Source organism: Stegostoma tigrinum, chromosome 4 (assembly GCF_030684315.1).
Source record: "Stegostoma tigrinum isolate sSteTig4 chromosome 4, sSteTig4.hap1, whole genome shotgun sequence".
In the NCBI taxonomy this organism is placed as follows: Eukaryota; Metazoa; Chordata; class Chondrichthyes; order Orectolobiformes; family Stegostomatidae; genus Stegostoma; species Stegostoma tigrinum.
Window position 1 is genome coordinate 99,862,390 of NC_081357.1, and position 25,743 is coordinate 99,888,132.

Here is a 25,743-nt window from a genome sequence, read left to right on the forward strand (position 1 = left end):
CCTGTCTTTTTGTCCCCTCACATGAACTGTGCGGGTTTGATATTTCTGGTCAATTCTTCCATCAATGAAGTATTTGAAACAAAAATAATGTTGCAATTTTTCAGCTCAGCAATGTTCTGTGACATGTAAAAATAGCCTGTTCCTCATTTGCCGCACTGGCACAACCTGATCCTGCCGCAGAAATAAACAGTGTTGCCATTGCCAGAATGTTTCCCCAGTCTGAGATCCTCCTCCAGCAAATGTCAGTTTGTTCCTGGCCCGTAAGAAAGTTTCCTTAGCCTCATGGTCTCTCTAACACATGGCCACCAAATGTTTTCAAGCTGACAATTCAGATTCGCTGTCATCATTGTTGATATGAGGCTACGCAAATGTGTCAAAATATTTGACAAATTATTTAAAATTATAAGAAGATGGGGCAGCATGACTGGGAAGAAGCTATTTCTAGTTGCGCAAAGGTCTGGGCTGAGCGACTATAGATACAAGCTTCAGTGTAAGAGATTCAAGACAAGAGAAATGTCTTTTCAGACTGTTATGAGGCTGTGAAATTCACTTCCAGAGTTATTACCGATGAAAGAAACCATGACAAAATTCATAACGAGACTGATTGCTACGTAACTCCATTTTCATTAAGGCTTGTTACATTTTTTTTAAACCACCCTTCCTCAATCGATTTCCTTTGAAAGCCTGGAATTTGATGATTTGCTTCAGAAACTGAAGTAACGTGTGGAAACTTACTGAGGGGTCAGACCAGCTCGAGGGACTATCACTGATTTTTTGACCCAAAGTCCACTGAGTGGGGACAGATACTCCACCGAGTGAGAGGTGTTGCTCAAACAGACAGTGGCTGGTAGTTCTTTCACTCAACAGGAGGATTGGGGGAGGCCATAGTTGCTGTTGGGAGGGCCTCCAGGATCAGAGCACCAAGGTGACATTTGTGTGGACGGGGCAGCCGGGGTCATTTCTTGAGTTGGGGATTGCAGGGAGAAGGGTCGGGTGAGAGAAGAGACTAGATCAAGTGGGTGACTATCAGTGGTCAACCCTGTATCGTATTACCATCCCTTGGCCGGGAGGACACCCCAACTGCCCCCACCCACAGGTCTGCTGCATGGTGACAAACTCAGCTGCAACTGGGTGAAGCCCAGAGGCTGTGGGCTCAGACCCTTAAAGTGGTCCTTAATTTGCCACCTAAGGGCCCGAATTGGTGGTGAGACAGGAGGTCAAGTGGAGATAGTAGGAACTGCAGATGCTGGAGAATCTGAGATAGCAACGTGTAGAGCTGGGTGAACACAGCAGGCCGAGCAGCATCAGAGGAGCAGGAAAGCTGACGTTTCGGGCCTAGACCCTTCTTCAGAAAATGCTAGGAAGGGTCTTGGCCCAAAACGTCAGCCTCTCTGCTCCTCTGAAGCTGCTTGGCCAGCCATGTTCATCCATCTCTACACATTGCTATCCCTTATGTTAGATCAACAGTGGACCCCCCCCCCCACCCCCCCCCACCCCCTGAATTGAATTTCAATTGCACTGGAAAGGTGCTAGAGTTTGGGTACACCTCCACCTCAACCATTTAATTGGCGTTCCCACATCCAAGCCTCAAATTCCCGAAATCACAAGTTGATTTCGCTTCCGAACTTCCTCAGGTGTAGACAGAGCTTTTTTGGGTGGCACTGTTACCCTTGTCTTTGACTTTTCTTCCTAGCATTTTCTCCAGATCTGGAATGCATTGTAGTGTTTTTGTAATTGCGGAGGCTCACAGACCCAGTTTCAAACTGAATGCATTCACAGCACAGATCCTATGAGCTGTGTCTCTGTCCTTTCCTTGTGTTTTGCAGCTCTCTTGATTCAGTTTTGAAATTCTGCCCGTTAGCAATCTGAAGCCGAACAACCTTCCATTGGCCGACAGTTCAGTGCACACTTCATTCCTCAATTCAGGAAAACTGATAAATTCAGGCTTTTACAAATCTTTGCAGGATCTTTCCTCTACTTAGCCATCTTGCATCATCATGGAGGATTGGTTCAATGAGTTGCCAAGTAGGGATTAAAACAAGCAGTGCTGAAGGGTTCTTGATCAAACCAACTTTATAATCTTAACAATAACTTTCATTGCATGAGAAAAGTCCATAACCTTACTCGCGACCACTTGCTGGTGGATTATAGTGGTAATTGACAAAACAGGGAAAAATAGATCATTTCCGCAAAATGAAACAAATACTTTATGTGCATCAAGTAGAGCTGGTGGATCGTCAGTTATGATGGGAATGAATATCCTCATTGGAATGTTTATCTCAGGGATGTAACTTTTGAATTTGTTGTAGGTACCTTCACCCTTTGTACCCTCTTTAAGGGGCAAAAAAGTGACCAGGCTCTCTTTAGTCGTTATGTCCTAAAAAAACCATGTGCGCAAGAACAGTGATCTGGGCATGTTAATGGATTCATCAAACTGCAGTGAGAAACTTTCACAGCGCTCTTGCACTGCTGTAGTTGCTGAACGATATCTTTAGACAAAAATTCCACTTGTCTTTGTACTGTGGAAACATCAAATGACATGCTCTGGTCGTTGTTGTTATTTCTTCTTTACTCTTAGTTTTTGAAGCAATCATCACAGCCATTGCTTTTTTAACAACTTTGACCATCTGTGAAAGACTTACCTCTTGTTTTGAGACTCGTTTTAGGCTCTCCTCTATCATGCAACATCCACTCATTCCTGACCTTACCCTGCTGCTGCTTTCTTCCTGCTTCTATCCTGGTGAGCCATAGAGTCGTGGAGGCAACTGCACCTCCCCCACAGTAATCCTCAGCACTGGCGTCCCACAAGGATGCATTCTCAGGCTCCTACTGTACTCCCTGTGCACCAACAACTGTATAGACAAATTCCGTATGAATGCCATCTACATGCCTGCTGACGACACCAGCATGGTAAGCCGGACATCTAACAATGATGAGTCAGAATCCAGGAATGAGATATAGAGCTTGCTGTCATGGTGCGATGATAACAAGCTCTCTCTCAATGTCAGAAAAACAAATGAACTGGTCCTTGACTTCAGGAATAAAGGAGGAGAACAAGCCCCTACCTAGATCAATGGCACTGAGGTGAAGAGGGTCAAGAGCATCAAGCTCCTATGTGCGATGATCACCGAAAATCCGTCCTGGACTTCCCGCATAGATGTGATGGTGAATAAGGCACAGCAACACCTCTTCTTCCTCAGGCAGCTTAGGAAATTCAGCATTTCCATAAGGAACCTAGCTAACTTTTACAGATGCACCAGAGAAAGTGTTCTTTCTGGGTACATAATGGCCTGGTACAGCAACTGCTCTGCCCAGGAGTGTAAGAGACCACAGAAAGTTGTGTGTGAAGCCCAGACCATCATGGAAGCCAACCTCCCATTCATGGACTCCATTTAACACTCTCTTCCAACCTCTTATGTCAGGCAGAAGAAACAGAAGCTTCACCACACGCACCAACGGGTTCAGGAACAGCTTCTTCCCTGCTGTTATTAGACTGCTGAATGGACATGCCTAGCTTCAAATAATGTTCAACCTGCTTTGTGCACCTCCTGTGCAGTTGCAACCTTGTATGTTTTCGCTCTGTATGTCCTTGTTTGCTGTGATCTGCTTGTACTGCTCACAGCTTTTCACTGCACTTAGGTACATGTGACTACAATACCCTGTAAATCAAATCAAATCAAGTGGCATACAGCACAGAAACAGACCTTCAGTCCAACCAGTCCATAACTGAACATAATCCCAAACTAATCTAAGAATTTTGTGTTTCAATGAGATCACCTCCCATTCTTCTAAACTCTAGTGAATAAAAGCTCACTTTCCTCAGTCACCTCATTGGACAAACTGCCATCCCAAGAGTCTGTTTGATGAACCTGTGTTGCATTCCACCTATGACAAGCATAAACTTCTTCAGGCAAGGCAGTACTGCGCATGCAGTCTCACCACTGGGCAATTGCATTGACAATTTTATTGCCCTGAAACATGAATTCAGTTTCTCTCTTCACTGCTGCTGTCAGGCCTATTATGACCTTCAAGCGTTTTCTGCTTGCATGTTTGGAATATTTCACTTGCATGCCAATACGTATCATTTACTTAAGAGTATTGTTGGTGTTCTTACTCAGTGGGAGAAAGAGATAGCTCCTGATTCTATTTAAACAGCAAAAGTGCTGTTTGCGATTTGGAGATAATTTAATTGTGGTTTATATCTTTCCACTTAAACCTCCAAGTCCGAGGTGCTCTCTAGCTTTGACTTGAAGGCTTCAATTTCAAGTGGCAAGTGTTTGGCTGCCATCTTGGTGAACTCTAATGATAGGTATCAGTAGTTTTGTTTAGACATTGCATGTGAGTTATTTCCAAAGCTGAGAATTTGGATAAAATTGCTAAATGATAAAATAGTGCATGCAAGGTACAATATGATTCTTGACAATTTTTTTGGCAGCTGTACCTTCTCTCCAAGTACTCTGTGGAGCATCAGACCATCTGGAGTTGGACCTTACTGGCCTGGAATTGTGTGTTTATGGTTCTCTCTGGTCTGTAATTCCGTACAATGAAACTTGACCATACTTTTTCACAATTGCTAATTAAACTTTCAGTGATTATAGGCCAGATTTTAAATTTAGTGATGGTGGCAAACTTCATCTCAATGGAATTTGAAGTGGTCTGGTGTGTAAGGCTGGTGGTTAGCCCACCACTAACCAAAGGAAATGACCAGTGTCTCAAGGCCAAATCTCACCAAGTGTTACGTCATTTTTGTTGCATTTCACAGAGGGTTTCTCTCCATCAAGCCTGGGGGTGTGTTCATGTGGGGGCGTGTTCATGTGCAATAATTCCAATCTCACCTCAGTAACCGTGCACCACTGCCCAATGACACCCGATTTGTCCTATCTCCCATTCGCTGTGGGTGGAAGTTCCTGTCAGTGCTGAGATATCCTGGGATCCCTGATACTGGCTCTATTTACAAACACTAGCCATCCACCCAAATAATTGCGACAATCTGCTGGTGACCTGCACAATAATGGAACAGCAACCTGCAACCAGCAACCAAAGCCTCTCACAGCATATGGTTGGCATGGTTGACACTTACTCGCACAAACAGCTACACATTCTTACATCTATCACTATCACACAGCTGAATTGTCCTTCACCACATCCGATTCTACAAGCCTGTCTCAGTCATTGCCGATCTTTCCCCAATGCCAAGTGTGGCCCAGCCTCTTATCACTGTTCAATGTGGGACCATCACATATTGGAAAACCTTCAAATGCGCTAAATCGGTCACTTTCATTCACCAAGAGCAGAAAGGAAGATGACGTTAAACTTGAAGGGTATCAGAAAAGATTTACGAGGATGTTGCCAGGTTTGGAGGGTTTGAGCTATAGAGAAAAGTGGAATAGTCTTGGGCTATTTTCGCTGGAGCGTCAGAGGCTGAGGGGTGACCTTATAGATTTCTATAAAATCATGAGGGGAATGGATAGGGTGAATAGTCAGAGTCTTTACCCCTGGGTAGGGGAGACAAAACTAGAGGGCATAGGTTTAAGGTGAGAGGGGAAAGATTTAAAAGGGGTCTAATGGGCAGCATTTTTATGCTGAGGATGGTATGTGCATGGCATGCGCTACCAGAGAAAGTGGTGGAGCCAGGTACAAATCCAACATCTAAAAGGCACCTGGATGGGTATGTGAATAGGAAGGGTTTAGAGGGATATGGGCCAAATGCTGACAAGTGGGGCTAGATTAATTTAGGATAACTAGTCAGCACAGATGAGTTGGACCAAAGGGTTTGTTTCCATGCTATACATCTCCATGACAATATGACTCTAAATGAGCAAAAAGTAAACAAGCTGCATTTGCCACTCAGAACAGGAACAGACTGCTTGCTTTTTCAGCATCAACAATTTTAAGGTCAATGAATGATCATTGCACCCAGGAGTGGTAGTGGAACTGAGAGTCAATCAAGCACTGTGTGGTTTGTAGTACCTGACACTGGTGCTGTATCAGGCAGAAGGTAATGTTCTACCTGCTCAATCTCCTCATTTTCTTCCTAGGAAAACTGTTGCTGCTCTCCCAGCTCATGAACGTCCATCACATCCCCTCTTCGCCTGTTCCAGGTGAGCGGAGTGCAGTATGCTAGGATGACAACGTAAGGGCCCCTCTCTCCCAATTTCAATGATCCAAGCATTGGAAATTCATCCTCAGGACCTTATTGTCTGCTCCCTGATGGCTCCAGTTAATGAATGGGCTGCATGATATAATCGGCCTCAGTCAGGATTCATAATCACAGAGGGCAGCCCTTGCCCTCCAATAATCATCCCTGTGTGGCATCTGGTCCTCAAAGGCAGCAGGAACATAAGAGTTCTCAAGGATATAGGCATCATGGCATTCCCACAATACCTGATACAGGCTTCTCAGATGTATACCAATGATCATATATCACTTACACATTGATGGAAAGGAATCATGTTGAACTCAGCAGTGTTATGAAATCATGCTCTCAACATGATATATGTACAGTCTATCGTGCCCAGTATCTACACTGCCTGGGCTATAGTACTGAGCCTGCCATGAAGTACTGTAGTCTGTAACCAATGGCATCAGTAGCAGCCGTGAAAAATTTGGGGATTAGAGATTGACAGATGCCACACAGTGTCCCCATCCAAACAGCCAGTTACACGAAGTTTCGATGCAGCTAACAGTATGAGTTATGAGGATGGGATGGGCACTCACTAGTTCAGGTCACACATTTCACTCCAGCTGTTGACAGTTCTGTGACAATGTCCTGGGATATCCTCAACTTATGGTGACACTGTACATTGCCCGTCTGGAGAAAATGGTATTAAGCTCAATCATCTGTGGGACGCCTTCATCACCTGAAGGACATTAGCTCCAACCTCGCCATGTGTTCAGCAGCCAGTGGAGGCTGCTGCTGGCCCAGGGCCTCCACCAACATTTCTCTACACCTTCAATTCACCACAGCAACAGCAACAATAACCCCTGCTCAATGCAGCATTCACACTCGCAACGACCCTGTGTGGGGCATATAAAAAAGAGACAAGTTCTTTAGTCATGGGAGCAGTCAACAGTCACAAAACTCACCGTCCAATGGCAAATGGAGTACTCCAACAAAGAGGGCCATGAAATCACTTCACATGGAACTTTGACATTACATCTTAATCCAATTAATGTAGTACCAGTCGTGCCACAAGGAGACAGTTGGAGACAGTAAATGCTGAGTCCTTGTGCTCCCAGCCCCACATTACCCAAGATAGGTAGCATTTCGTATAAGAGCAGGTTGCAGAATTCTTACAGTTCTGGTTGAGAGGGAATCAGTTCCATTCCTGTGTGCAGCTTCTGTGACTCTAATTTTTATACTTTGTGGCTCACAGCTGCCACTTTGCAGGCAGCCTGGATTATTTCTGCTTCACCAAGATGTCTATCTTCAACTTGCAATGCCCAGTTACATGGCTGAGAGTTCTTGTGACTAGTGTTTGCCCCCACCTAGCTGGACAATACCTACATTTCCCATGCACCATGCTGTGATAACAGATTACTCCAATGTGAAGTGAAAGTGTCTGATTCATGCGATTACTCCTTGCAGGGCCACCAGTCACTCTCAAATAGAGCCGACGTATTGGAACGGTAAAGAGACACTGATTCCATCCACTCTGCCTGTAGTCTCAGATGTTTTCTATTTACAGTTTGCATTTAGGGTTCGAGTGGATTGGAAGGCTACACTTGGCACCTTTAGTCAGCGCTCAGCCTGGTCAGCAGGGACCCCTGAATGGCTATGTCCCTTTCTGCCTGGCAATACTTGGATACCTATCACCACTGATCCCCACATGATCACACATGGAATTATAACTGCAGCTCTTAACCCTACCCCCTGATTCTCAACCCTACAGCTTAATCGTTCTCACCATCATGCTGCAACATTTCCCCGCCCCACTCCTTGCCCCCAGTGATGTTTTCTACCAATGACACCCCATCCCACAGTATTTATCCAAAGTACTAGTGTCTCCATGCATTATATTTCGAAAGTCCTCCTTCATCATCATTGTCCCTGTGCATCCCAAGTTGCTGCCTCCAACCACAACATTGAATTTCCCCATTTCCCCATCATAGCAGTGTCCCCTGGTAAACCCTCTTGACTTTCAATCACCTGGACTGACTGTGGTCCAGTCCCTGAACTGTAGTGACATGCAGCCCTTGACCCTTCAGACCCTGGAGGACTGAACATGCCTAAGCCCGTGCTATGAGATGACACAATGCCCTTAGGCTATCTGTATGAGGACACTCTGACTGATAACAACTTGTCTGAGGAACTCCCTTCAACTTTGAGACATATCTTCACAGATGCTGTCAGACCTGCTGAGCTTTTTCAGCAACTTCTGTTTTTGTTTGTGAAATGGCCATTTAATCGATGCACATGCAGTGCGTTTGAGGTGTTATGCAGATACATGGTGTAGATGTGAGATTGACTCAACATAGCACCATACAGTAGTGTCTATCTCCTTGACTGATGATTGCTGCTGTGTCTGAGCTAAACAGCACACCAAGATTGAAGTACTGTGGGCCTTTAAAGTGCGGCTGAGGGCTGGAATGGCCAAAAGATAAGACAAGTCATGGCAGGGATAGTATGAGCATCGAAAGAGGTCCAAAGTGAGTCAGCGCACAGTCCCAAGATGCTACCAGGTCAATCCATGAGAAAGGTGCCCATCCTGCACCCAAAGTGCCCTAGCAACAGCATTGTGATGAAAGGCACTCGTGGGGTCCAAAGTATGGTGTGGCAATACAGAAACTTACTGTAAGGGGATCAGAGATGTGCCATGACGTTGCAGTGAGCTTGTAGATGTCAGATGCCAAGGTCTGTGGACAGTGGGTATACATGGTTGCTGCCCAAGTAGCATGTCTTGAAATGTTAGTGTCAGGGGTCCAAGATGGAGGTCTGGATGAGCAAGTAGTGAGCTGTAGTCTCCAAATAACTCTCATATTAGTAACTGTCACCATCTAGCTTCTATCCAGAGGGAGGGGAAATGGGAAATAACATAGTAATGAGGTGACCTTAAGTAATAGTGAGGTGTTACTGCATGCTAATGCCTCCAAAATAGGCATTGCGCTGTCGACTAGCGAGAATTTCATCTTGCTGTTCAATGCCTGGTTGAAAAATGGTACTTTTTCCGCTTGGCATGGAGAAGTTCCTCATTGGACACTGCACCTGATTTCTCCAACTTTCTCACTACGGCCCATGAGGTTCAGGGGCTGGGGAGATTCTGTCCTCAGTCTTTAGTCAACAGCAATTATATGGTATCTATCAAGAAGAGATGATTCAAGGTATGGCTGGAGAAATATATTTTAAGGATATGAATGTCAGTAGAGATTCAGGGAAGTAGGTCTTGTGTTTAAGTTCAGGACTGCTGAGGTTTTTGTGCCAGTCACACAAGTCTTGTCACAAAAAGAGGAGAGTGTAAACTGGACTTCAAGTTAGAACAGGCTGCAAGAGAGGTGTTGAAAGGCAAACAGGTTGGTATTAGTTTTGCTCGCGAATGTCAGGAGACACCTCTGTTCCGTCAGTTGATTGATGTTGCACAGAAGACAGCGTGTAAAATATCAGTGTAACAGTTACACAGAAAGTGGGCTGAATACGTCCAAGCCCTGTGGTAGTGGGCTCGGGGAAAATAGTGGGGATCATGACCAGGCTGGTTCCCCAATGCGTTGCCACTGCCAGGGCATTTTCCAGGGATAGCAGGAATATAGATCAACCACTCTAGCCTTGGAGCGTTGGAGCTAATTTAAATTGTAAAGGCCTCAATGAGTCTAGATGGGTCTGGTTGGGATGCTCCAAGGGTCGGTGGGAACTTGCTGGGCCGAAGGGCCTATTTCCACAGCGTAGAAATTCTATGATTATCTATGAACTGGAGATGGTTCAGCAGTTGCCAGTGTGACCCCTAGTAGAATGTAAAAGCTGCTTGTTCAGTAGATGCAGCCTCCTTGTAGCCGGTTGAGGTATAATGCCTTTACCTGGATTCTTTGGGACATCTTCAATGCTCTGAATAGAGCAGAAACCAGACCCAAAGTGATAGACCTAAGAAGAAAACTACGTTGAGACAAAGCCCATAAATTAGGTCATGACTCATATGGATTCAGGTTGAGCGTATTCTGCTCAAATCACACACACACACACACACACACACTCTCCCTATTTTTTTTCTTTATGGATGCTACCAGACCTGCTGGGCTTTTCCAGCAACCTCTGTTTTTGTTCCTGATTTACAGCATCTGCAGTTCTTTTGGTTTTTATTGAATATATTCTGCTTGTGTCTGATGAGGCAGGATTTGATCCACAGTTGCATAAGTTCATGACATGTAGGGTTGGGACAGCTGGTCACTTCCACAGAGGCTGGTCATTAGTTCCAGGAAAAATGACTAACAACAAGCTCAGACACAAAGAAAAGTCAATAAAGCACAGAATGGAGGCACAGTTGGAGTCAACTGAGGCGACGTTTGAGTGGCAAGCAGCACAATCTGAGCGTTAACAATCTTGATGTTGCTTCTGTATGCTGTCTCCCTCACCGAATGGTCAGATCCCATCTTGTATTACTTTAGGTGTGGTACTATCAAATTTATAGTAGAACATGGTAAATGTCCTCAGAGTGGAAAGTCTTCAAGATCATATGATAGTTGGAAATTATGCCAGCATTTAGTGTTTGAAATGTCAGCAGGTTTGAAATGGGAGAGCTGAAAATTATCAAGGGAGCGGTTGGAAATCTCAGTCAACTACAAGCCATGGAAAAACATTTACCCAAGTTGGCGGTTTGATTTTGAGCAGACTCTGGACTGAGGTGGGGCTCATGACAAAGGCAAGTCAGGTCCTTGTATAGAGGGTGGAAGGTCAAATACAAATTGATATTGGGTGCAACTGGGGTCGGGGAGCACCTGGGTAATGAGACAATTGTGGATTGAGTAGTCAAGAGGAGATAAGCTTGGTTATTGGTGAAACAAAGGTACTGCTAATCGAACCATTTGGGCGAACAATGGATCAACAAGATGGGGTGTACAGATTGCCGACTGCTGCAATGCTCACTACTTTATCAGTGAAACTAACCGATATAAAATGGAAAAAAATTCATAATCTAGTACATATCCATCACATTTCAGCTGTTGCACCATCAACGGCGACAGTTTGTGTCAATCTTTTAATGTGGAATTCTTCTGATCTCTTGCCTGAATCTTTCAAGCAGTTTCAGTGACCCCTCAACCACCCCCAGAGTTTGCCAGCGGGTCAGATTATCTAGATCTGTTTATTGTGATCATTTCCTCACTAGGAGTCTTAAGCAGGACCTTAAGGGGATAAAACAGATTAGCAGCTAATATCACAACCTGTATTCCAGACCCCAGGCTATCTGAGAGAGCCACATGGAAACAGCTACATTTTTTAAAAAAAGAAATTTGGAGCAATTTCTGAGTTGTAATCTCCCTGAGGAGGTTCATGTTAACAGATATAAATTTCTCTAGTGGTTTATGACATGATTTGAACTTCACAATGAGATTACAATCTTGTAATCATTTCCATATAACCATTATTCTATGTCCACTGCAAATGTAAGATAGCAAATTGCTAACTATCACTCTGCTTATAAATATATTAAATCAATGAGACAAGACGACTGTTAATGGCATTATAGATTGCTGCAATGGTTCTGCAAATGGCCTTGTAACTTAATAAAAATAAATACTCAGATACATTTATTTATTGCCAATGTATTTTAAATTATTTGCTTGCAATATGATGTTTCCTATTTCAGTCTGATTTTGATGCTTTTGTCTAACAGTCAATACTGGAGAATTCACACTGACACTAGCATTCCCTCTTCTAAAATGGAATATTGGCCCAGAAACTCAGTTGTAAAATTTCTTTCTGCAGGAGTGAACAACATCTTATGTTCCACAATATGGCAAACAAAAAGTACGTCCACACTTGGAGATGAGTCACCTGCCACTTTGGTAGATGAGACACTTTTAATAATTTACTTATTTTATAGATCTTCAGGCTCTTGTTTTCCATTTTCTTAGTGTCCACCTGTTTACATTATTCCAAGCAGTGTTTTAACCAGCACTTGGAACCCTCACCAGAGCACATAAGTTAAGTTGCATTTACAGGTTAGCTGCTTTTATTTCATTTGAGGTCACTGTTTGATTTCCAGAATTTTTTGTGATATCCCTGCAAAGTTTGCTTGGCTACGCAAAGAGCAGTTTTTTTTTAATGCTCCTGCGCTGTTGCTCTTTGGCCCACATGGCTTCAGGAAAGAGTTTTCTCACAAAGTTGCTTTTCGGGCCTAGAAAAAGAAGGGGTCCATCAAGAAAGATGCCACAAGTATTAGTGGAGCGTGAAGAAAGCAGAGTTCACGGGAATGCAAAGGAAGAGTAAACTTTTAGAGGGCACTTGCCCTGGTGCAGTATCATTGGGGAAGCTGAGCATGAAGTGTTTCAGTTTCATACGGAATGCTACAAATGAGTCATTCCACTTTCTGCAGGCACACCCCAAGCTTCACAACATACCATAGACAGCATTGTCTGCCCCTGTGAAGCTCAGCAATTCTGCATGATTCTACCACCAGCTTCCTGTTGTTCCAGGATATGATTTGGGCATCATGCAGGTTCATCTTGCTACCTGGGTACCAATCATTTCTGTGCCATTCAGCATTGATCTCCATTTAATTTTTTATCCCAGCCAGACCACCAAGTACAGCCTTGCAATTGATGACAAAGGCTTTTGCTTTCATGCACATCTCATGACTCCAAGCAGGAAACTACATCTAGCAGCAGAACTGCTCTACGATGGGATCCATACAGTCTCTCTGAAGATCATTGTGCAAACAGTCAGCACTTTCAACCAACACTTACATTGCCTCAGGTGTCAAGTCTCTATTGCACAATGCACAACATCACCACTGTGAGGGATGAGACTTTTAACCATTTTGGCAACACCTAGTGCAAAAGGAGGCAGAGATTACCAGAATATCTAACCAACTAACCTCTCAGACAGCAACTCATGGAGCTGCGTTTCAACTAAATCAGCCAACAATTTTCCTTCCCTAACTGTCCTATAATCCTTACCACTCACTTCACATTATTTAAATGATTCCCTTTCTTCAATCAAATCTCAGGGGTTACTCACATCACTACAAAAGCAAGTACCGACACAAAATTCAGAACATAAACTAAATTGGAAAAGCAAAATTTTGACATTGAGAAATAAATTGACAAATCACCCTTGTGAAAAACCCTTAATATCTGTCTTGTGTGATCATTTATCCATTGCAGTATTCTTATGAACTATCTATCCAGTGGCTATGACCTGGGAGGATGATTGTGGAGTTCCCACATTGGTCTCCTCCATACCACAGGACATTATGTGCAAACTTACTTGTAGTACCCAATAATCCCCATTATGTGTATCATCCTCCTTCCGTAGCCTGGGATATCGAAGAGAGCATTCAAGTCCTCTGCAGCAGAAATAACGCTTGACTTGTCTTCTTAGCTTAACAACTCTAGTTAAATCATTGGTGCTCTTCTAGAATTGCAGCCATGGTCATGTTGCAAGGTTCCTAGCTTAATCTCCTCAGCAGCCACTTGAAGGGTTTTATGCTCATTTGGAGGTAAAAGATATTCTACTCAGTTTTACGACTAGTAATGTAGTATTAGAGAGCCTTAGTACCCACTCACCCTCCCTTCCAGTCATTTCCTCAAGTGCATCTGTGTATTGCCTTTGAAACCTTCTGGCTCCCTTTCAGTAGAACCAGACAACTTGTGTATTGAATCCTCTGAAGAGCAGTGTGTGACAACAAGCAAGGACAAGAAGCCAAGTTGGACAGAGTATTCAGTTTACAAGAATAGTTCCAGGAATGAGAAACTTCAGTTATGAAGATTGATTGGAAAAATTGCAATTGTTTTCGTTTGACAGTGAGTCATGAAGAGATCAGAGAGAAATTTTCAAAATCACTAGAGGTCTGAACAAAGCAGACAGCGTGCAACTTTTCCTGCTCATTAAAGGGCCAAAAATGAAAAGGCACAGTTTTAAAGTCAATGGCTCACTACTCTAGGGGTATGGTTCTCATTCTGGGGATTGTACAGGGTGGCTATGCAAGAGATCTTCGGTACAAATCCTTGGCAAGCCCTCAGTTCCTGTTTGGGGTGGCACAATGGCTCAGTGATCAGCACTGCTGCCTCACAGTGCCAGGGACCTGGGTTCGATTCCACCCTTGGGCAACTGCCTGTGTAGAGTTTGCACATTCTCCCCCTGTCTGCATGGGTTTCCTCCGGGTGCTCCGGTTTACTCCCACAGTATAAAGATGTGCTTTTGCAGTTGATTGGCCATGCTAAATTGCCCATAGTGCCCAGGGATGTGCAGACTAGGTAGGTTATAGGAGGATGGGTCTGGGTTGGGATGCTCTGAGGTTCGGTGTGGAATTGTGGGCCGAAGGGCCTCTTTCCACACTGTAGGGATTCTATGAATAAAGTGATTTGCAAAGAAGCAAATATGATCTGAGAATAAAAGCTATCACACAGCAAGTAGCTAGAGGATGGAATGTTCTGCCTGAACACATGCTGGAGTTAGGTTCAATTGAAGCATTCAAGAAGGCATCGGATTACTACTTAAATAGAAACAATCAGCAATAGTATGGGGAAAAGGCAGGAGATTGGCACTAAGTTATGACGCTCCTTTGGATGAACGAGTGCGGACATAATAGGACAAGTGGCCTCCTCCAGCATGCGCTGTGACAATTCTGTCATTTTGTGAGGGGCGGTGAAGTGGAGTTCACGAGCAAATGATTATTAGTAGGTAGCAAGAAAATTCCCTACTATATATATGCAGTGGCTTTACTTGGTGCTTCCTACCTATTCATTTCCAGCCATGATCTGGTTGCTGCACCATTGATAGGCATTTTGACTCTGGCTGATCTGTAATCTGTGGTGAAATGTTGTGAACAGAACTTTACTGCTACAATGATCGACACAGTTCATTTTAATAATGAAACAGCTTGTTCAAATCTGTTAGATGGAAATACATTTTACTGGGTGCACATACCACTTAGCATCAACGGTGACCTTGTTACAGTGAGCTCCTCTTCCACTTGCCTCTTGTCTGCGTCAATAGCTTGATGTGAAACATGAGCTGTAGTGAAAAGATAAAGGTGCAAGTTACAGGACAAGTGCTACCAATCAAATAAACATTTGTTCTATCATTTAAATTCGTTTCTTATAGGCCAGTGATGACACATATTTTCCCAGCGTAAAATAACAAAAGCTTCAATTACCCTTGAGTCATCAAAGATGCGTTGTTGCGGAACATTTTAATAGCACAGTTTCAAAGCGGATATGTTGACTATTGCATTGTATTATTTTATGACAGAAATACTCCTCCAACCCTTATCCTATTTTCAGTTCTGTAAAAATTATTGCTAACTAGTTACATGATTTGGTATGTTTTCAGTTCCTACAGTGGAAAGAATGGATAGAAATTCTAGATTCTAAAACTTGTTAACAGGACTAGCTTTACAGCTATACTGTTAAAAAAGTGCAAAAGCACTTTTTTTTACGTGCTTGTTGCTTTTTCCACATTGTTCTCTTTTTATCCTGCTTTTATACCTTAACTTTCACCCTGCTTTCTCAAGCAAATAAATTGTTTGCTATGAATTCAAACTCTTACAAGATATTGGACCACATTTTATAAAATAATGACATCTGAAAAGCCAATGCTTTTGTTTTTAACGTGAAATTCAGGCTGATAACATGCAGACGGGAGTGGATGATCTGCAAATGCAAACTGCCATAAATTGCCAATATGCGTAATTTCACGTTAGCTTCATAAAAAGTGGCCTTTGTGGTTAACCTTCCAAGTCAAAGAGTTAGTTGCATTGAATGACATAGATGACAAATGGGTGGCAAGGTGGCTCAGTGCCAGGGTCCCAGGTTCGATTCCAGCCTCAAGCGACTGCGTGGAGTTTGCACGTTCTCCCTGTGTTTGCGCGGGTGTCCGATTTCTTCCCACAGTCCAAAGATGTACAGGGTAGGTGGACTGGCCATGCTAAATTGCCCATAGTGTTCAGTGTTGTTTAGGTTAGGCAGATTAGACATGGGAAATGTAGGGGAATGGATCTGGGTGGGATGCTCTTTGGAGGAGCAGTGTGGACTTGTTGGGCTGAATGACCTGTTTCCACATGTAGGGATTCTATGAAACAATGGAAAGGTACATACCTGCGCAAAGAGAGTTCAGGTTAATAGATGCAGAACTGGAGGTATTAGTGATGGAATAGGTAGGAAAGAGGAGAAAAGGAGGGTGAGGGAAAGCAGAGGACCTGAAAGAGCACCTTTAGGGGAAAATGGATCAAGTATTAACTCACAGAGTCTGGATCATATTGGTCAATATCTGTGGATTAAATGAGCTTTATTGTCACATGTACTCAAATAAGTACAGTGAAAAGTTCACAAATCGCCACTTTTGGCACCACCTTAGGTACAGGGTACGTAGGTACAGATTCTTCAGTACAAATTCTTAGGAGAAGAAAAGAAAAATAAGAAATTTAAAGCCCAGCATTACAGATTGTGGGAATAAATTAGAAAATAGTGAAATAAAAAGTTCAGAACAACAGTCCTTCCAACCCAGTCCACGCCAGCCTTCAGTCCGTGCTGGGCCTTGACTCCAGGCCATCTGCATATGACCCACTGCTTCACTAGGCCCTCACACTGCACAATGCATCATGTCCCATTCATACAGCAGCCCCTGGCATTCAGAAATCACTCCTGATAGCCAGGGTAGTGCCCTCACACCCGCCAATGATATCAGCCTTACCTTCAGCTCTCACTGCCTCAGCATTCACCCCGCGTTCTTAATGGCAGGTACATCAACCAAATACCCATTCACAGACATCTTGGTAGCAATGATCAAAGGGTACAGAGTTGAACTCGAGTGACAAAGGCACCAGCACTTCCTCTCCCCTGTAGAGGACATGGATCTCAGCAGCACGGGGCCAACTATGATAAACTGAAGGCAAGTTCCTGATGATCGCCCTTCTCAGCTCCCAGTTCACCGTCATCCTGTCATCCGTCGTGATGAGCAAGCCAATGATGATGTGGTTGTAGATTCTTGCTTCCTTACCCAGCCCACCCTCCAACCCATACAACATTCTTCTCCTGAGTTCTTGCTTTCAGACCTCTTCGTCCTGCTCCCTCCCTGCTGTGTGTCCCTTTTCCCCAGGAGAATTCTGAGTGACCAGGTAGGAAGTAACCAGTGGTATCTTACATCCTTTCAAAGGAGATGGTGCCAGGAAAATGAATGCCCTTGCCTGTTGTTTCTTGATCACCTTTGACACCATGTTATGAGCGTACATTACTAGCAACATTGTTCGCAAAAACAATTAAAGCCCTCACTATGAATGAACAGTTTAACCACAGAGCACTCCACAAGATGACCATTCCAGAAAGGGTTACAGGCTGAATCTTATTGGAAATTGGCTCAGTGACATTTTCACTGAGTTTCCTGGAGCGTTCCTCTCCGCAAGGTTTCTCAAATTTCCTTGAGTTGTTGTCCCACATTCACCTCATTAACTCAGTAATACATCATTACACTGTCCCTCTTGTCTGATGCTCACCTGGTTTTCCAATTCCATCATATACAGGAGTATTTCATTGCTCACACTGTATTTTAGGTTGCCTTAGAGTCATGGTTGATGCCACCTACAGGCAAGTTCTTTCTTTCGTTTACTTTAAAAACCCAAGTCCAATGCAAAAGTTCTTGTTTATCTCACCTGCTGTCTTCCTCGCTTGAAACTTGCATTGTCCTTTTCTGGAGTTTGACCCTTTAGTTAGTTTTCTCAATTCATCACAAGCACAATTCCACTTCAGGCACCAGCGACAACAACAATTAATTGCCTTCATTCAATCCAAATTTTAACAGCATCCATGAGGGGATTTGAACACATGACCCAAAGGATTAGCCTGCACCTCTAATGATAGTGATTACATCAGCAAGTTTTCCAAAGAATATTTCTGCGAGATGGCTGGGAGTTAAACCCTAATATTTCCATTATCGGTAGCTAATGATTTTTATAAAAGGCCTCCAAAACATTTTGCTGCAAATTTATCATGATGATTATTTCAGATTCCCTTCTCCAAACTCAGTTTTTACGCATTTGTATACGTATGTGCTTGTCTTTAAAATGTAAGAAGAAATGTTATAAAGAAAGAAATAACTTGTATTTGTAAAGCATCTTTCAAAACCACAGGGTGGACCTGAGTGCTTGAGAACTAAGTTAGGATGTTTAAAGTGGCGAGACTTGTGACGCACGAAGTACAACAGTCAATTTGGACAAACGTAAAAATCACCCACAAGAAGAGGTAATAACCAAACATTGCGTGTTTGTTATTGGTTGTTGGATAAATATTTGCCAGAACACATGGTCTAATTTAAATAGTACTAATGAAAAAGTAATTCATATCTAGCAATAAGAGCAGATGGGGCTTTGTCTTAACAGTGGATGTTCTCAGTACTGTACTGACCTATCACTGAGATTAGGGTCTGTAGTCTGACCCAACCACTGCTGATACTACTTCATCACCCTTGCCTATTTACATTGACAATTACATTTGTAACAACTCTCTGGGCTTTCCATAGTTCCTCTTCTGCAGTTGCAGCAAGAAATCAGAAAAATTCTTGTGGAAACTTACCATTAGATCACTTTTGAGAGAAATTCAGAATGTATTAAATAAGATTAAAATATTCATGTACAGCAAGTAGAGCAGACAATTCTGAAGTCAAGCTAACACCAGTGTAATCAGGTGAATGTCCTTTATCTAAAATTGCTATGATCCTTTATACTTTAGAAACTGCAAAGATACCTGAAAGGCACAAAGTTTTATTCATCTTTTCTCATGCAGCAGAAAAAAAAATAAGTTGGAGACTTTCTAGCATTTATGACTAACAAATGGCTGTACGACAATTTGTTACATGCTATTTACTAATCTATCATTTTTCAAGAACACTTAATTTAAAAGTTTCAGAATCATGCCACTAAATGAACAAACTAAAGTGCCATCACATTGATTTAAAATGCTTACAGAGGCTTAATCCTTGATTTTGTGAGGCCGTGACTATCAGGTTGAATTTCATTACTTCCTTAGAACAAGCCCTATGTTAATAATAGGTCTTGAAATGAGTCAAACAAAATATCTGATGAAAAGTATACCTGATAAAGATACATCAAAATTGTTTCTTTTTCTGTTTAGTACTGGAACTTGGCAAATTGTACTACTTCACAGCTTCGACATAGAAATACAATCATGAAGAAATTTGCAAGGATTGAGTTGTTTTTGTTTTATTCATTGGGATGTGGGCATTGCTGCTGGCCAACATTTACTGTCCCAACTTGCCCTTGAGAGGCCCAATGAATCATGGATTAGCATAACATTGAAGAAGGACAATCAACCCATCATGCAGCCTTGTTCCATATAACATTGTAAATTTTTCTGGTCACATGTAAACCCAATCTCCTTTTAAAAGTTACGGTTGACCTCTGCTTATTCCATCCTTTCTGGCAATGCATTTCGGATTATAAACTCTCTGCATAAAAACAACACAGTTCATTTTCCCAGGAATCCTTTACCAATTACATAAACTGGTGCTTTCGATTTTAACCTTCCTGCCATTGGCAACTGGTCCTCATTATTTATTCTATTAATATTCATAACTTTAAACACCTCTACTAAATCTTCCAGTAACCTTCTCTGCTCAAAGGAGAAAACTTCCTGCTACTTTCGTCTTTTCACAGGTGGTTTTTATCAATCCAGAAACAAACACAGAAAGTGCTGGAGAAGCTCAGCAGCTCTGGCAGCATCTGTGGAAAAAGAAAAAGAAAGAGTTAACATTTCACGTCCAGTATGACTCTTCTTCAGAAACTTGATCTGAGTCCAGCTGCAACTCCAGTAAATATTATCCTTTAATTATTCACGGGATGAGGGCATCGCTAGCTTGGCAGCATTTATGAGAGTCAACCACATTCCTGTGGATCTGGAGTCACATGTAGGCAAGAACAGGTAAGGATGGCAGTTTCCTTCCCTAAAGGATGTTAGTGAACCAGACAGGATTTCCCAACAATCAACAATGGATTCATGGTCATCATTAGATTCTCGATTCCAGATATTTATTGAATTCAGGTTCCACCATCTGCCATGACAATCTGCAATCTCAAACCCAGGTCCCCAGAACATGATTTGTGTCTCTAGATTAACAGTCCAGCGATAATACCACTAGGCCATCACCTCCCCATACAGTCTCTCTGTAGGACTCTTGACATCCTCTCTCAGGACATCAGTGGTTTAACTCAGCTGGCTTGCAATGCAGAGTGATGCAAACAGCATGGGTTCAATTCCTACACCAGCTGAGGTTACTATGGAGGATTCTCCTTCTGAACTTCAAAGAGCAAAGTGAGCAAAATGGCAGATGGACTACAACGTGGAAAGTGTTAGGTTACGGTCTTTGGTAGGACACGTGGAGCCACAGGCGCTTTTTGAAGTGAGGGAAGTCTTTGGAAATCTGCAGCACAAAGTGACTTGGGAATCCTAGCTCAGGATTAACATGCAAGTTCAGTCGGCAGTTAGGAGGAAAAATGTAATGTTACCATTCGCTTTGAGAGGGCTAGAGTACAAGAGCAGAGATGTACTAGACAGACCACATTTGAAATATTGTGAGCAGTTTTGGACACTGTACTACGGAAGGATGTGCTGGCATTGGAGGGGCTCCATTGGAGGTCCACAAGAATGATCCCAAGAATGACGACTTGTCATAGGAGGAGCTGTTGAAGACTCTGGCTCTGTATTAGATAGATCTCATCTTACTTACAGAATACTGAGAACCTTGGATAGAGTCGATGTGGAAACAGTGCTTCCACTAGTAGGAGAGATTAGGTCCCAAGGCTACAGCTTCAGAGTGGAGGTATGACCCTTTAGAACTGAGATGAGGAGAAATTTCATCAGCCAAAAGGTGGTTAATCTGTGGAACTCATTGCCAGAAAAGGCTGTGGAGGCCAAGTCATTGAGTGTCTTTCAGACAGGGGTAAATAGGTCCTTGATTAGTCAGTGGGAAGAAGGCATTAGAATGGGGTTGAGAAACATATCAGCCAAGATTGAATGGTGGAACATTGCAGTGTGCCTTAATGGCTGTTGCCCATTGGCTCCGACTTCAATAATCATGAAGTGCTTTGAGAGGCTATTCATGGCCCTCATCAACTCCAGTTTCCCAATCAGCCTCAATCCCCTACTGTCTACCTACCGACATTTCAGACCCACAGAAGATGTCATATCCCTAGCCATGCACTCACCCCTGGAACATCTGGACAACAAAGACACTTACATCAAATTCCTTCTTGTTGACTACAGCTCCACCTTCAACAGCATTATCCCCTCCAGACTGATCTCAAAACTGCGTGGTCTTGGTCTCGGTTCTGCCCCCCTCCAATTAGATCCTCAGCTTTCCACAATCAGTGAGGACAGGTAATTGCACCTCCTTCACAATAACACTCAACAATGGACACGCCCCCCCCCCCCCCACCACCATGAAAGCATCTTCAGCCCCCTACTGTACTCCCTGTACCCTTATGACTGTGTTACCAAATTTAGAATGATTGCCAGCTGCAAGTTCGCTGGCAACACCGCCGTATTGGAATGGATATCTAACAATGACCAGTCAAAATGCTGAAGTGAGATAGAAGGCTTGGTGGCGTGATGCAATGATAATAATCTGTTTCTCAACGCTACAAAACTAAAGAACTGATCGTCAACTTCAGAAAGAAAGGAGGAGAACACACCCCCATCCACATCAACGGTACTGAGGTTGAGAGGGTGAAGAGCATCAAGCTCCTTGAAGTGACGATAACCGACAACCTGTACTGGACCTCCCACTTAGATGCACCATTCAAGAAGGCACAACAATGCCTCTTCTTCCTCAGGCAGCTCAGGAAGTTTGGCATGTCCATCAGGTCCCTCACCAACCTCTACGCATGCACCATTGAAAGCATACTGCCTGGGTGCATAACGGCCTGGTATGGTACCTGCTCTGCCCAGGACCGTAAGAAACTGCAAAAGGTTGTGTGCACAGCCCAGATCATCGTGGAAGCCAATCCTCTCTCCATGGATTCTATTCACATGGCTCACTGCCACAGAAAGGTGGCCAACATCATCATCACACCGTGGTAATGATTTCCTACAAACTCTGCAGTCAGGCAGAAGATACAGAGCCCTGAACATGCACAAGCAGGTTCAGGAACAGCTTCTTTCCAGCTGTTATCAGACTGCTGAATGGGCTCTCGCCTTAAATAATGTAACTTGCAATGTAACCTTTATGGCTCTAAGACTTTTGATCTGTACATCCTTTGCTTGCTATGATCTGCCTGTACAATTTGTAAACAAAGCTTTTCACTATATTTTGGTACACGTGACAATAAAAATCAGTCAATCAATCTATTAAACAAATATGTACCCCTCAACCAAAGGCACAAGCAACGGTAATACCCAATAAACAAGTCATTCATTTAGTTTCATTGCTGGGACGCTGGAGTGTACAAATTATCTGTCATCTTTCTCTACAATACAACAGTGACTAGACTGAAAAGTAATTCATTGGCTCTGAAGCAATTTGGGTGCTACATAAATGCTCATCATATAACCAGTAGAAGCAGCCCATTTGGATCTTGAGTGAAAGCCACCAGTAATTAACCCTGTTATTTTAGAATGTCACCTCAACAATCTTAATTGCCACCCCTACCTCACCATTACCATCTATCCACTTTTAATTAGATGTGAACATGAGCATGCCCCCTACTGGTGCAGGTAACAAGAGAAAACACTGCCAGGAAGACGTATCAGGCTCAAATTATGCCACATCCAGATTTGGGTAAATTACATTTGCTCCACACAAATGTGGGGCAATGACCTTCCTCAGTAAATGAAAATCTAGCCATCATTCCTTGAATTACCATTGCTGGTACTTTGAAATCCTGGGTGGGTTGTCATTGGCCAGCAGGCCGGACATCCCAAAGAAACTAAGGAACAGAGACTCAAAAATATTGACACAAGCAAAATGTAATGAATGAAGAAAACCATGGTATTAAGATGTATCTCCCCCATCTCCTGCTGCTACACCTTGCTGATCTTTAAGGGGCTCTATTCTCTTCCTAGTTCCCCTTCATCCTTAATGTATTTATGAAACCCCTGTGGATTTTTCTTAACCCTATTTGCCAAAACTATCTCATGTCCCGCGTTTTTCCCTCCTGATTTCCCCCTAAAGCATACTCCTATTGCTTTTATACTCTTCTAGGGATTCACTTGATCCTTGCTGTTTATACCTGACATATGCTTCTTTTTTTTTGACCAAAACCTCAATTTCTCCAGTCATCGATCCTTACACCTACCAGCCTTGCCCTTCATCTGAATAGGAACATACTGTTTCTGGACTCTCGTTATCCCATTTTCGAGCCATCCCTTCACTTACGAACATCTGTCTCCAATCAACTTTTGAACGTTCTTGCCTAATATTGTCAAGATTGGCCTTCCTCCAATTTAGAACTTTAACTTTTAGATACGGTCTTTTCTTTTCCATCACAATTTTAAAACTAATAGAATTATGGTCACTGGCCCCAAAGTGATCCACTGACAACTCAGTCACTTGCCCTGCCTTATTTCCCAAGAATGGGTCAAGTTTAGCTCCTTCTCTAGTATACATATTCACATACTGTATCAAAAAAAAAATGCTTACGCACACTCAACAAATTCATCTCCATCCAAGCTCTTAGCACTATGAAAGTCCCAATCTGTGTTTGGAAAGTTAAAATCCCCCACCAAAACCATTGCATTATTCTTAAAGATAACTGACATCTCCTTACAAATTTGATTCGCAGTTTCCTATTGCTACCAAATGAGTAATTTGCATCAATGTTTACTGTGGAGAAGGATACGGAAGGTAGAGAACATGGGGAAATAATTGGTGACCTCTTGAAAAATGTCCATACGGCAGAGGAGGATGTGTTGAATGTCTTAAAACACATAAATGTGGATGACTCCCAAGGACCTGATCAGGCGCACCCTCAGAACTCTGTGGGAAGCTAGGGAAGTGATTGCTGGGCCCCTTGCTGAGATAATTGTATCATCGATAGTCACAGATGGAGGTGCCAGAAGACTGTAGGTTGGCAACGTGGTGCTACTATTTAAGAAAGGTGGTAAGGAAATCAAGGGAACTATTGACTGGTACACCACACATTGGTGACAGGCAAGTTATTGGAGGGAATCCTGAGGGACAGGATTTACATGTACTTGGAAAGGCAGGGACTGATTAGGCATAGTCAACATGGCTTTGTGCGTGGGAAATCCTGTCTCACTAACTTGATTGAGTTTTTTTGAAGAAGTAATGAAGAGGATTGTTGAGGGCAGAGTGGTGGATGTGATCTCTATGGTTTTAGTAAGGCATTTGACAAGATTCCTCAAGGTAGACTGGTTTGCAATGTTAGATCACACGGAATACAGGGAAAATTAGCCATTTGGATACAGAACTGGCTCAAAGTAAGAAGACAGAGAATGGTGGTGGAGGTAACACAGTGTGGAGCTGGAGGAGTACAGCAAGCCAGGAAGCATCAGAGGAGCAGGAAAGTTGACGTTTTGGGCTTTTCAGAAATTTTTCTGAAGAAGAGTCCCAACCCGAAACATCAACTTTCCTGTTCCTCTGGTGCTGCCTGGCCTGCTGTGTTCCTCCAGCTCCACATTGTGTTATCTCTGGCTCCAGCATTGGCAGCTCTTACTATCTTTGAATGGTGGTGGAGGGCTGCTTTTCAGACTGGAGGCCTGTGACCAGCAGTGTGCCACAAGGGTCGGTGCTGAGTCCACTGCTTTTTGTTATTTATATAAATGATTTGGATCTGAACATAGGACATCAAAGGAGGTTACCACAGAGTTCAATGCGATCTTGATCAAATGGGCTAATGGGCCGACAAGTTGTAGATGGAGTTTAATTTCGATAAATGTGAGGTGCTGTATTTTGGCAAATCAGGGCAGGACTTATTCACTCAATGGTAAGGCCAAGGGGAATGTTGCTGAACAAAGAGATTTTGGAGCGCTGGTTCATAGTTCCTCGAAAGTAGAGTCGTAAGTAGATAGGATAATGAAGAAGGAGTTAAGTATGCCTGCCTTTATTGGTAAGTGCATTGAGCGTAGGGATTGGAAGGTCATGTTGCAGCCGCATAGTACATTAGTTTAGCCACTTTTGGTGTATTGCATGCAGTTCTGGTCTCCCTCTGAGAGGAAGGATGTTGTGAAGCTAGAAAGATTTCATAAAATATTTATGAGGATGTTGCCATGGCTGAAGGGTTTGGGTTATAGAGAGAGGCTGAATAGGCTGGGGCTATTTTCCCTCGAGTGTCGGAGACTGAAGAGTGACCTTACAGATGTTTATAAAATCATGTGGGGTATGGGTAGGGTGAATAGGCAAGGTCTTTTTCTCAAAGTGGGGGAGTCTAAAACTAGAGGGCATAGGTTAAAGGTGAGCGGGAAAAGATATAAAAGGGTCCTAAGGGGCAACATTTTCATGGTGCATATATGGAATGAGCTGCCAAAGGAAGTGGTGGAGGTGAGTACAATTACAACATTTGAAAGGCACCTGGCTGGGTATATGAATAGGAAAGGTTTAGAGGGATATGGGCCAAATGCTGGCAAATG

At 43.1% G+C, this 25,743-nt stretch overlaps 1 protein-coding gene across 1 annotated transcript in view; it reads right to left on the minus strand.

Moving 5' to 3' along the window:
- Window positions 1-25,743, minus strand: part of gfral (GDNF family receptor alpha like) — a 106,158-nt gene that overhangs the window by 10,216 nt on the left and 70,199 nt on the right. The window contains exon 8 of the mRNA XM_048531878.2: window positions 15,077-15,163. Within this exon, the coding sequence (XP_048387835.1) occupies window positions 15,077-15,163 (87 nt within the window). The remainder of the gene's footprint in view (window positions 1-15,076; window positions 15,164-25,743) is intronic.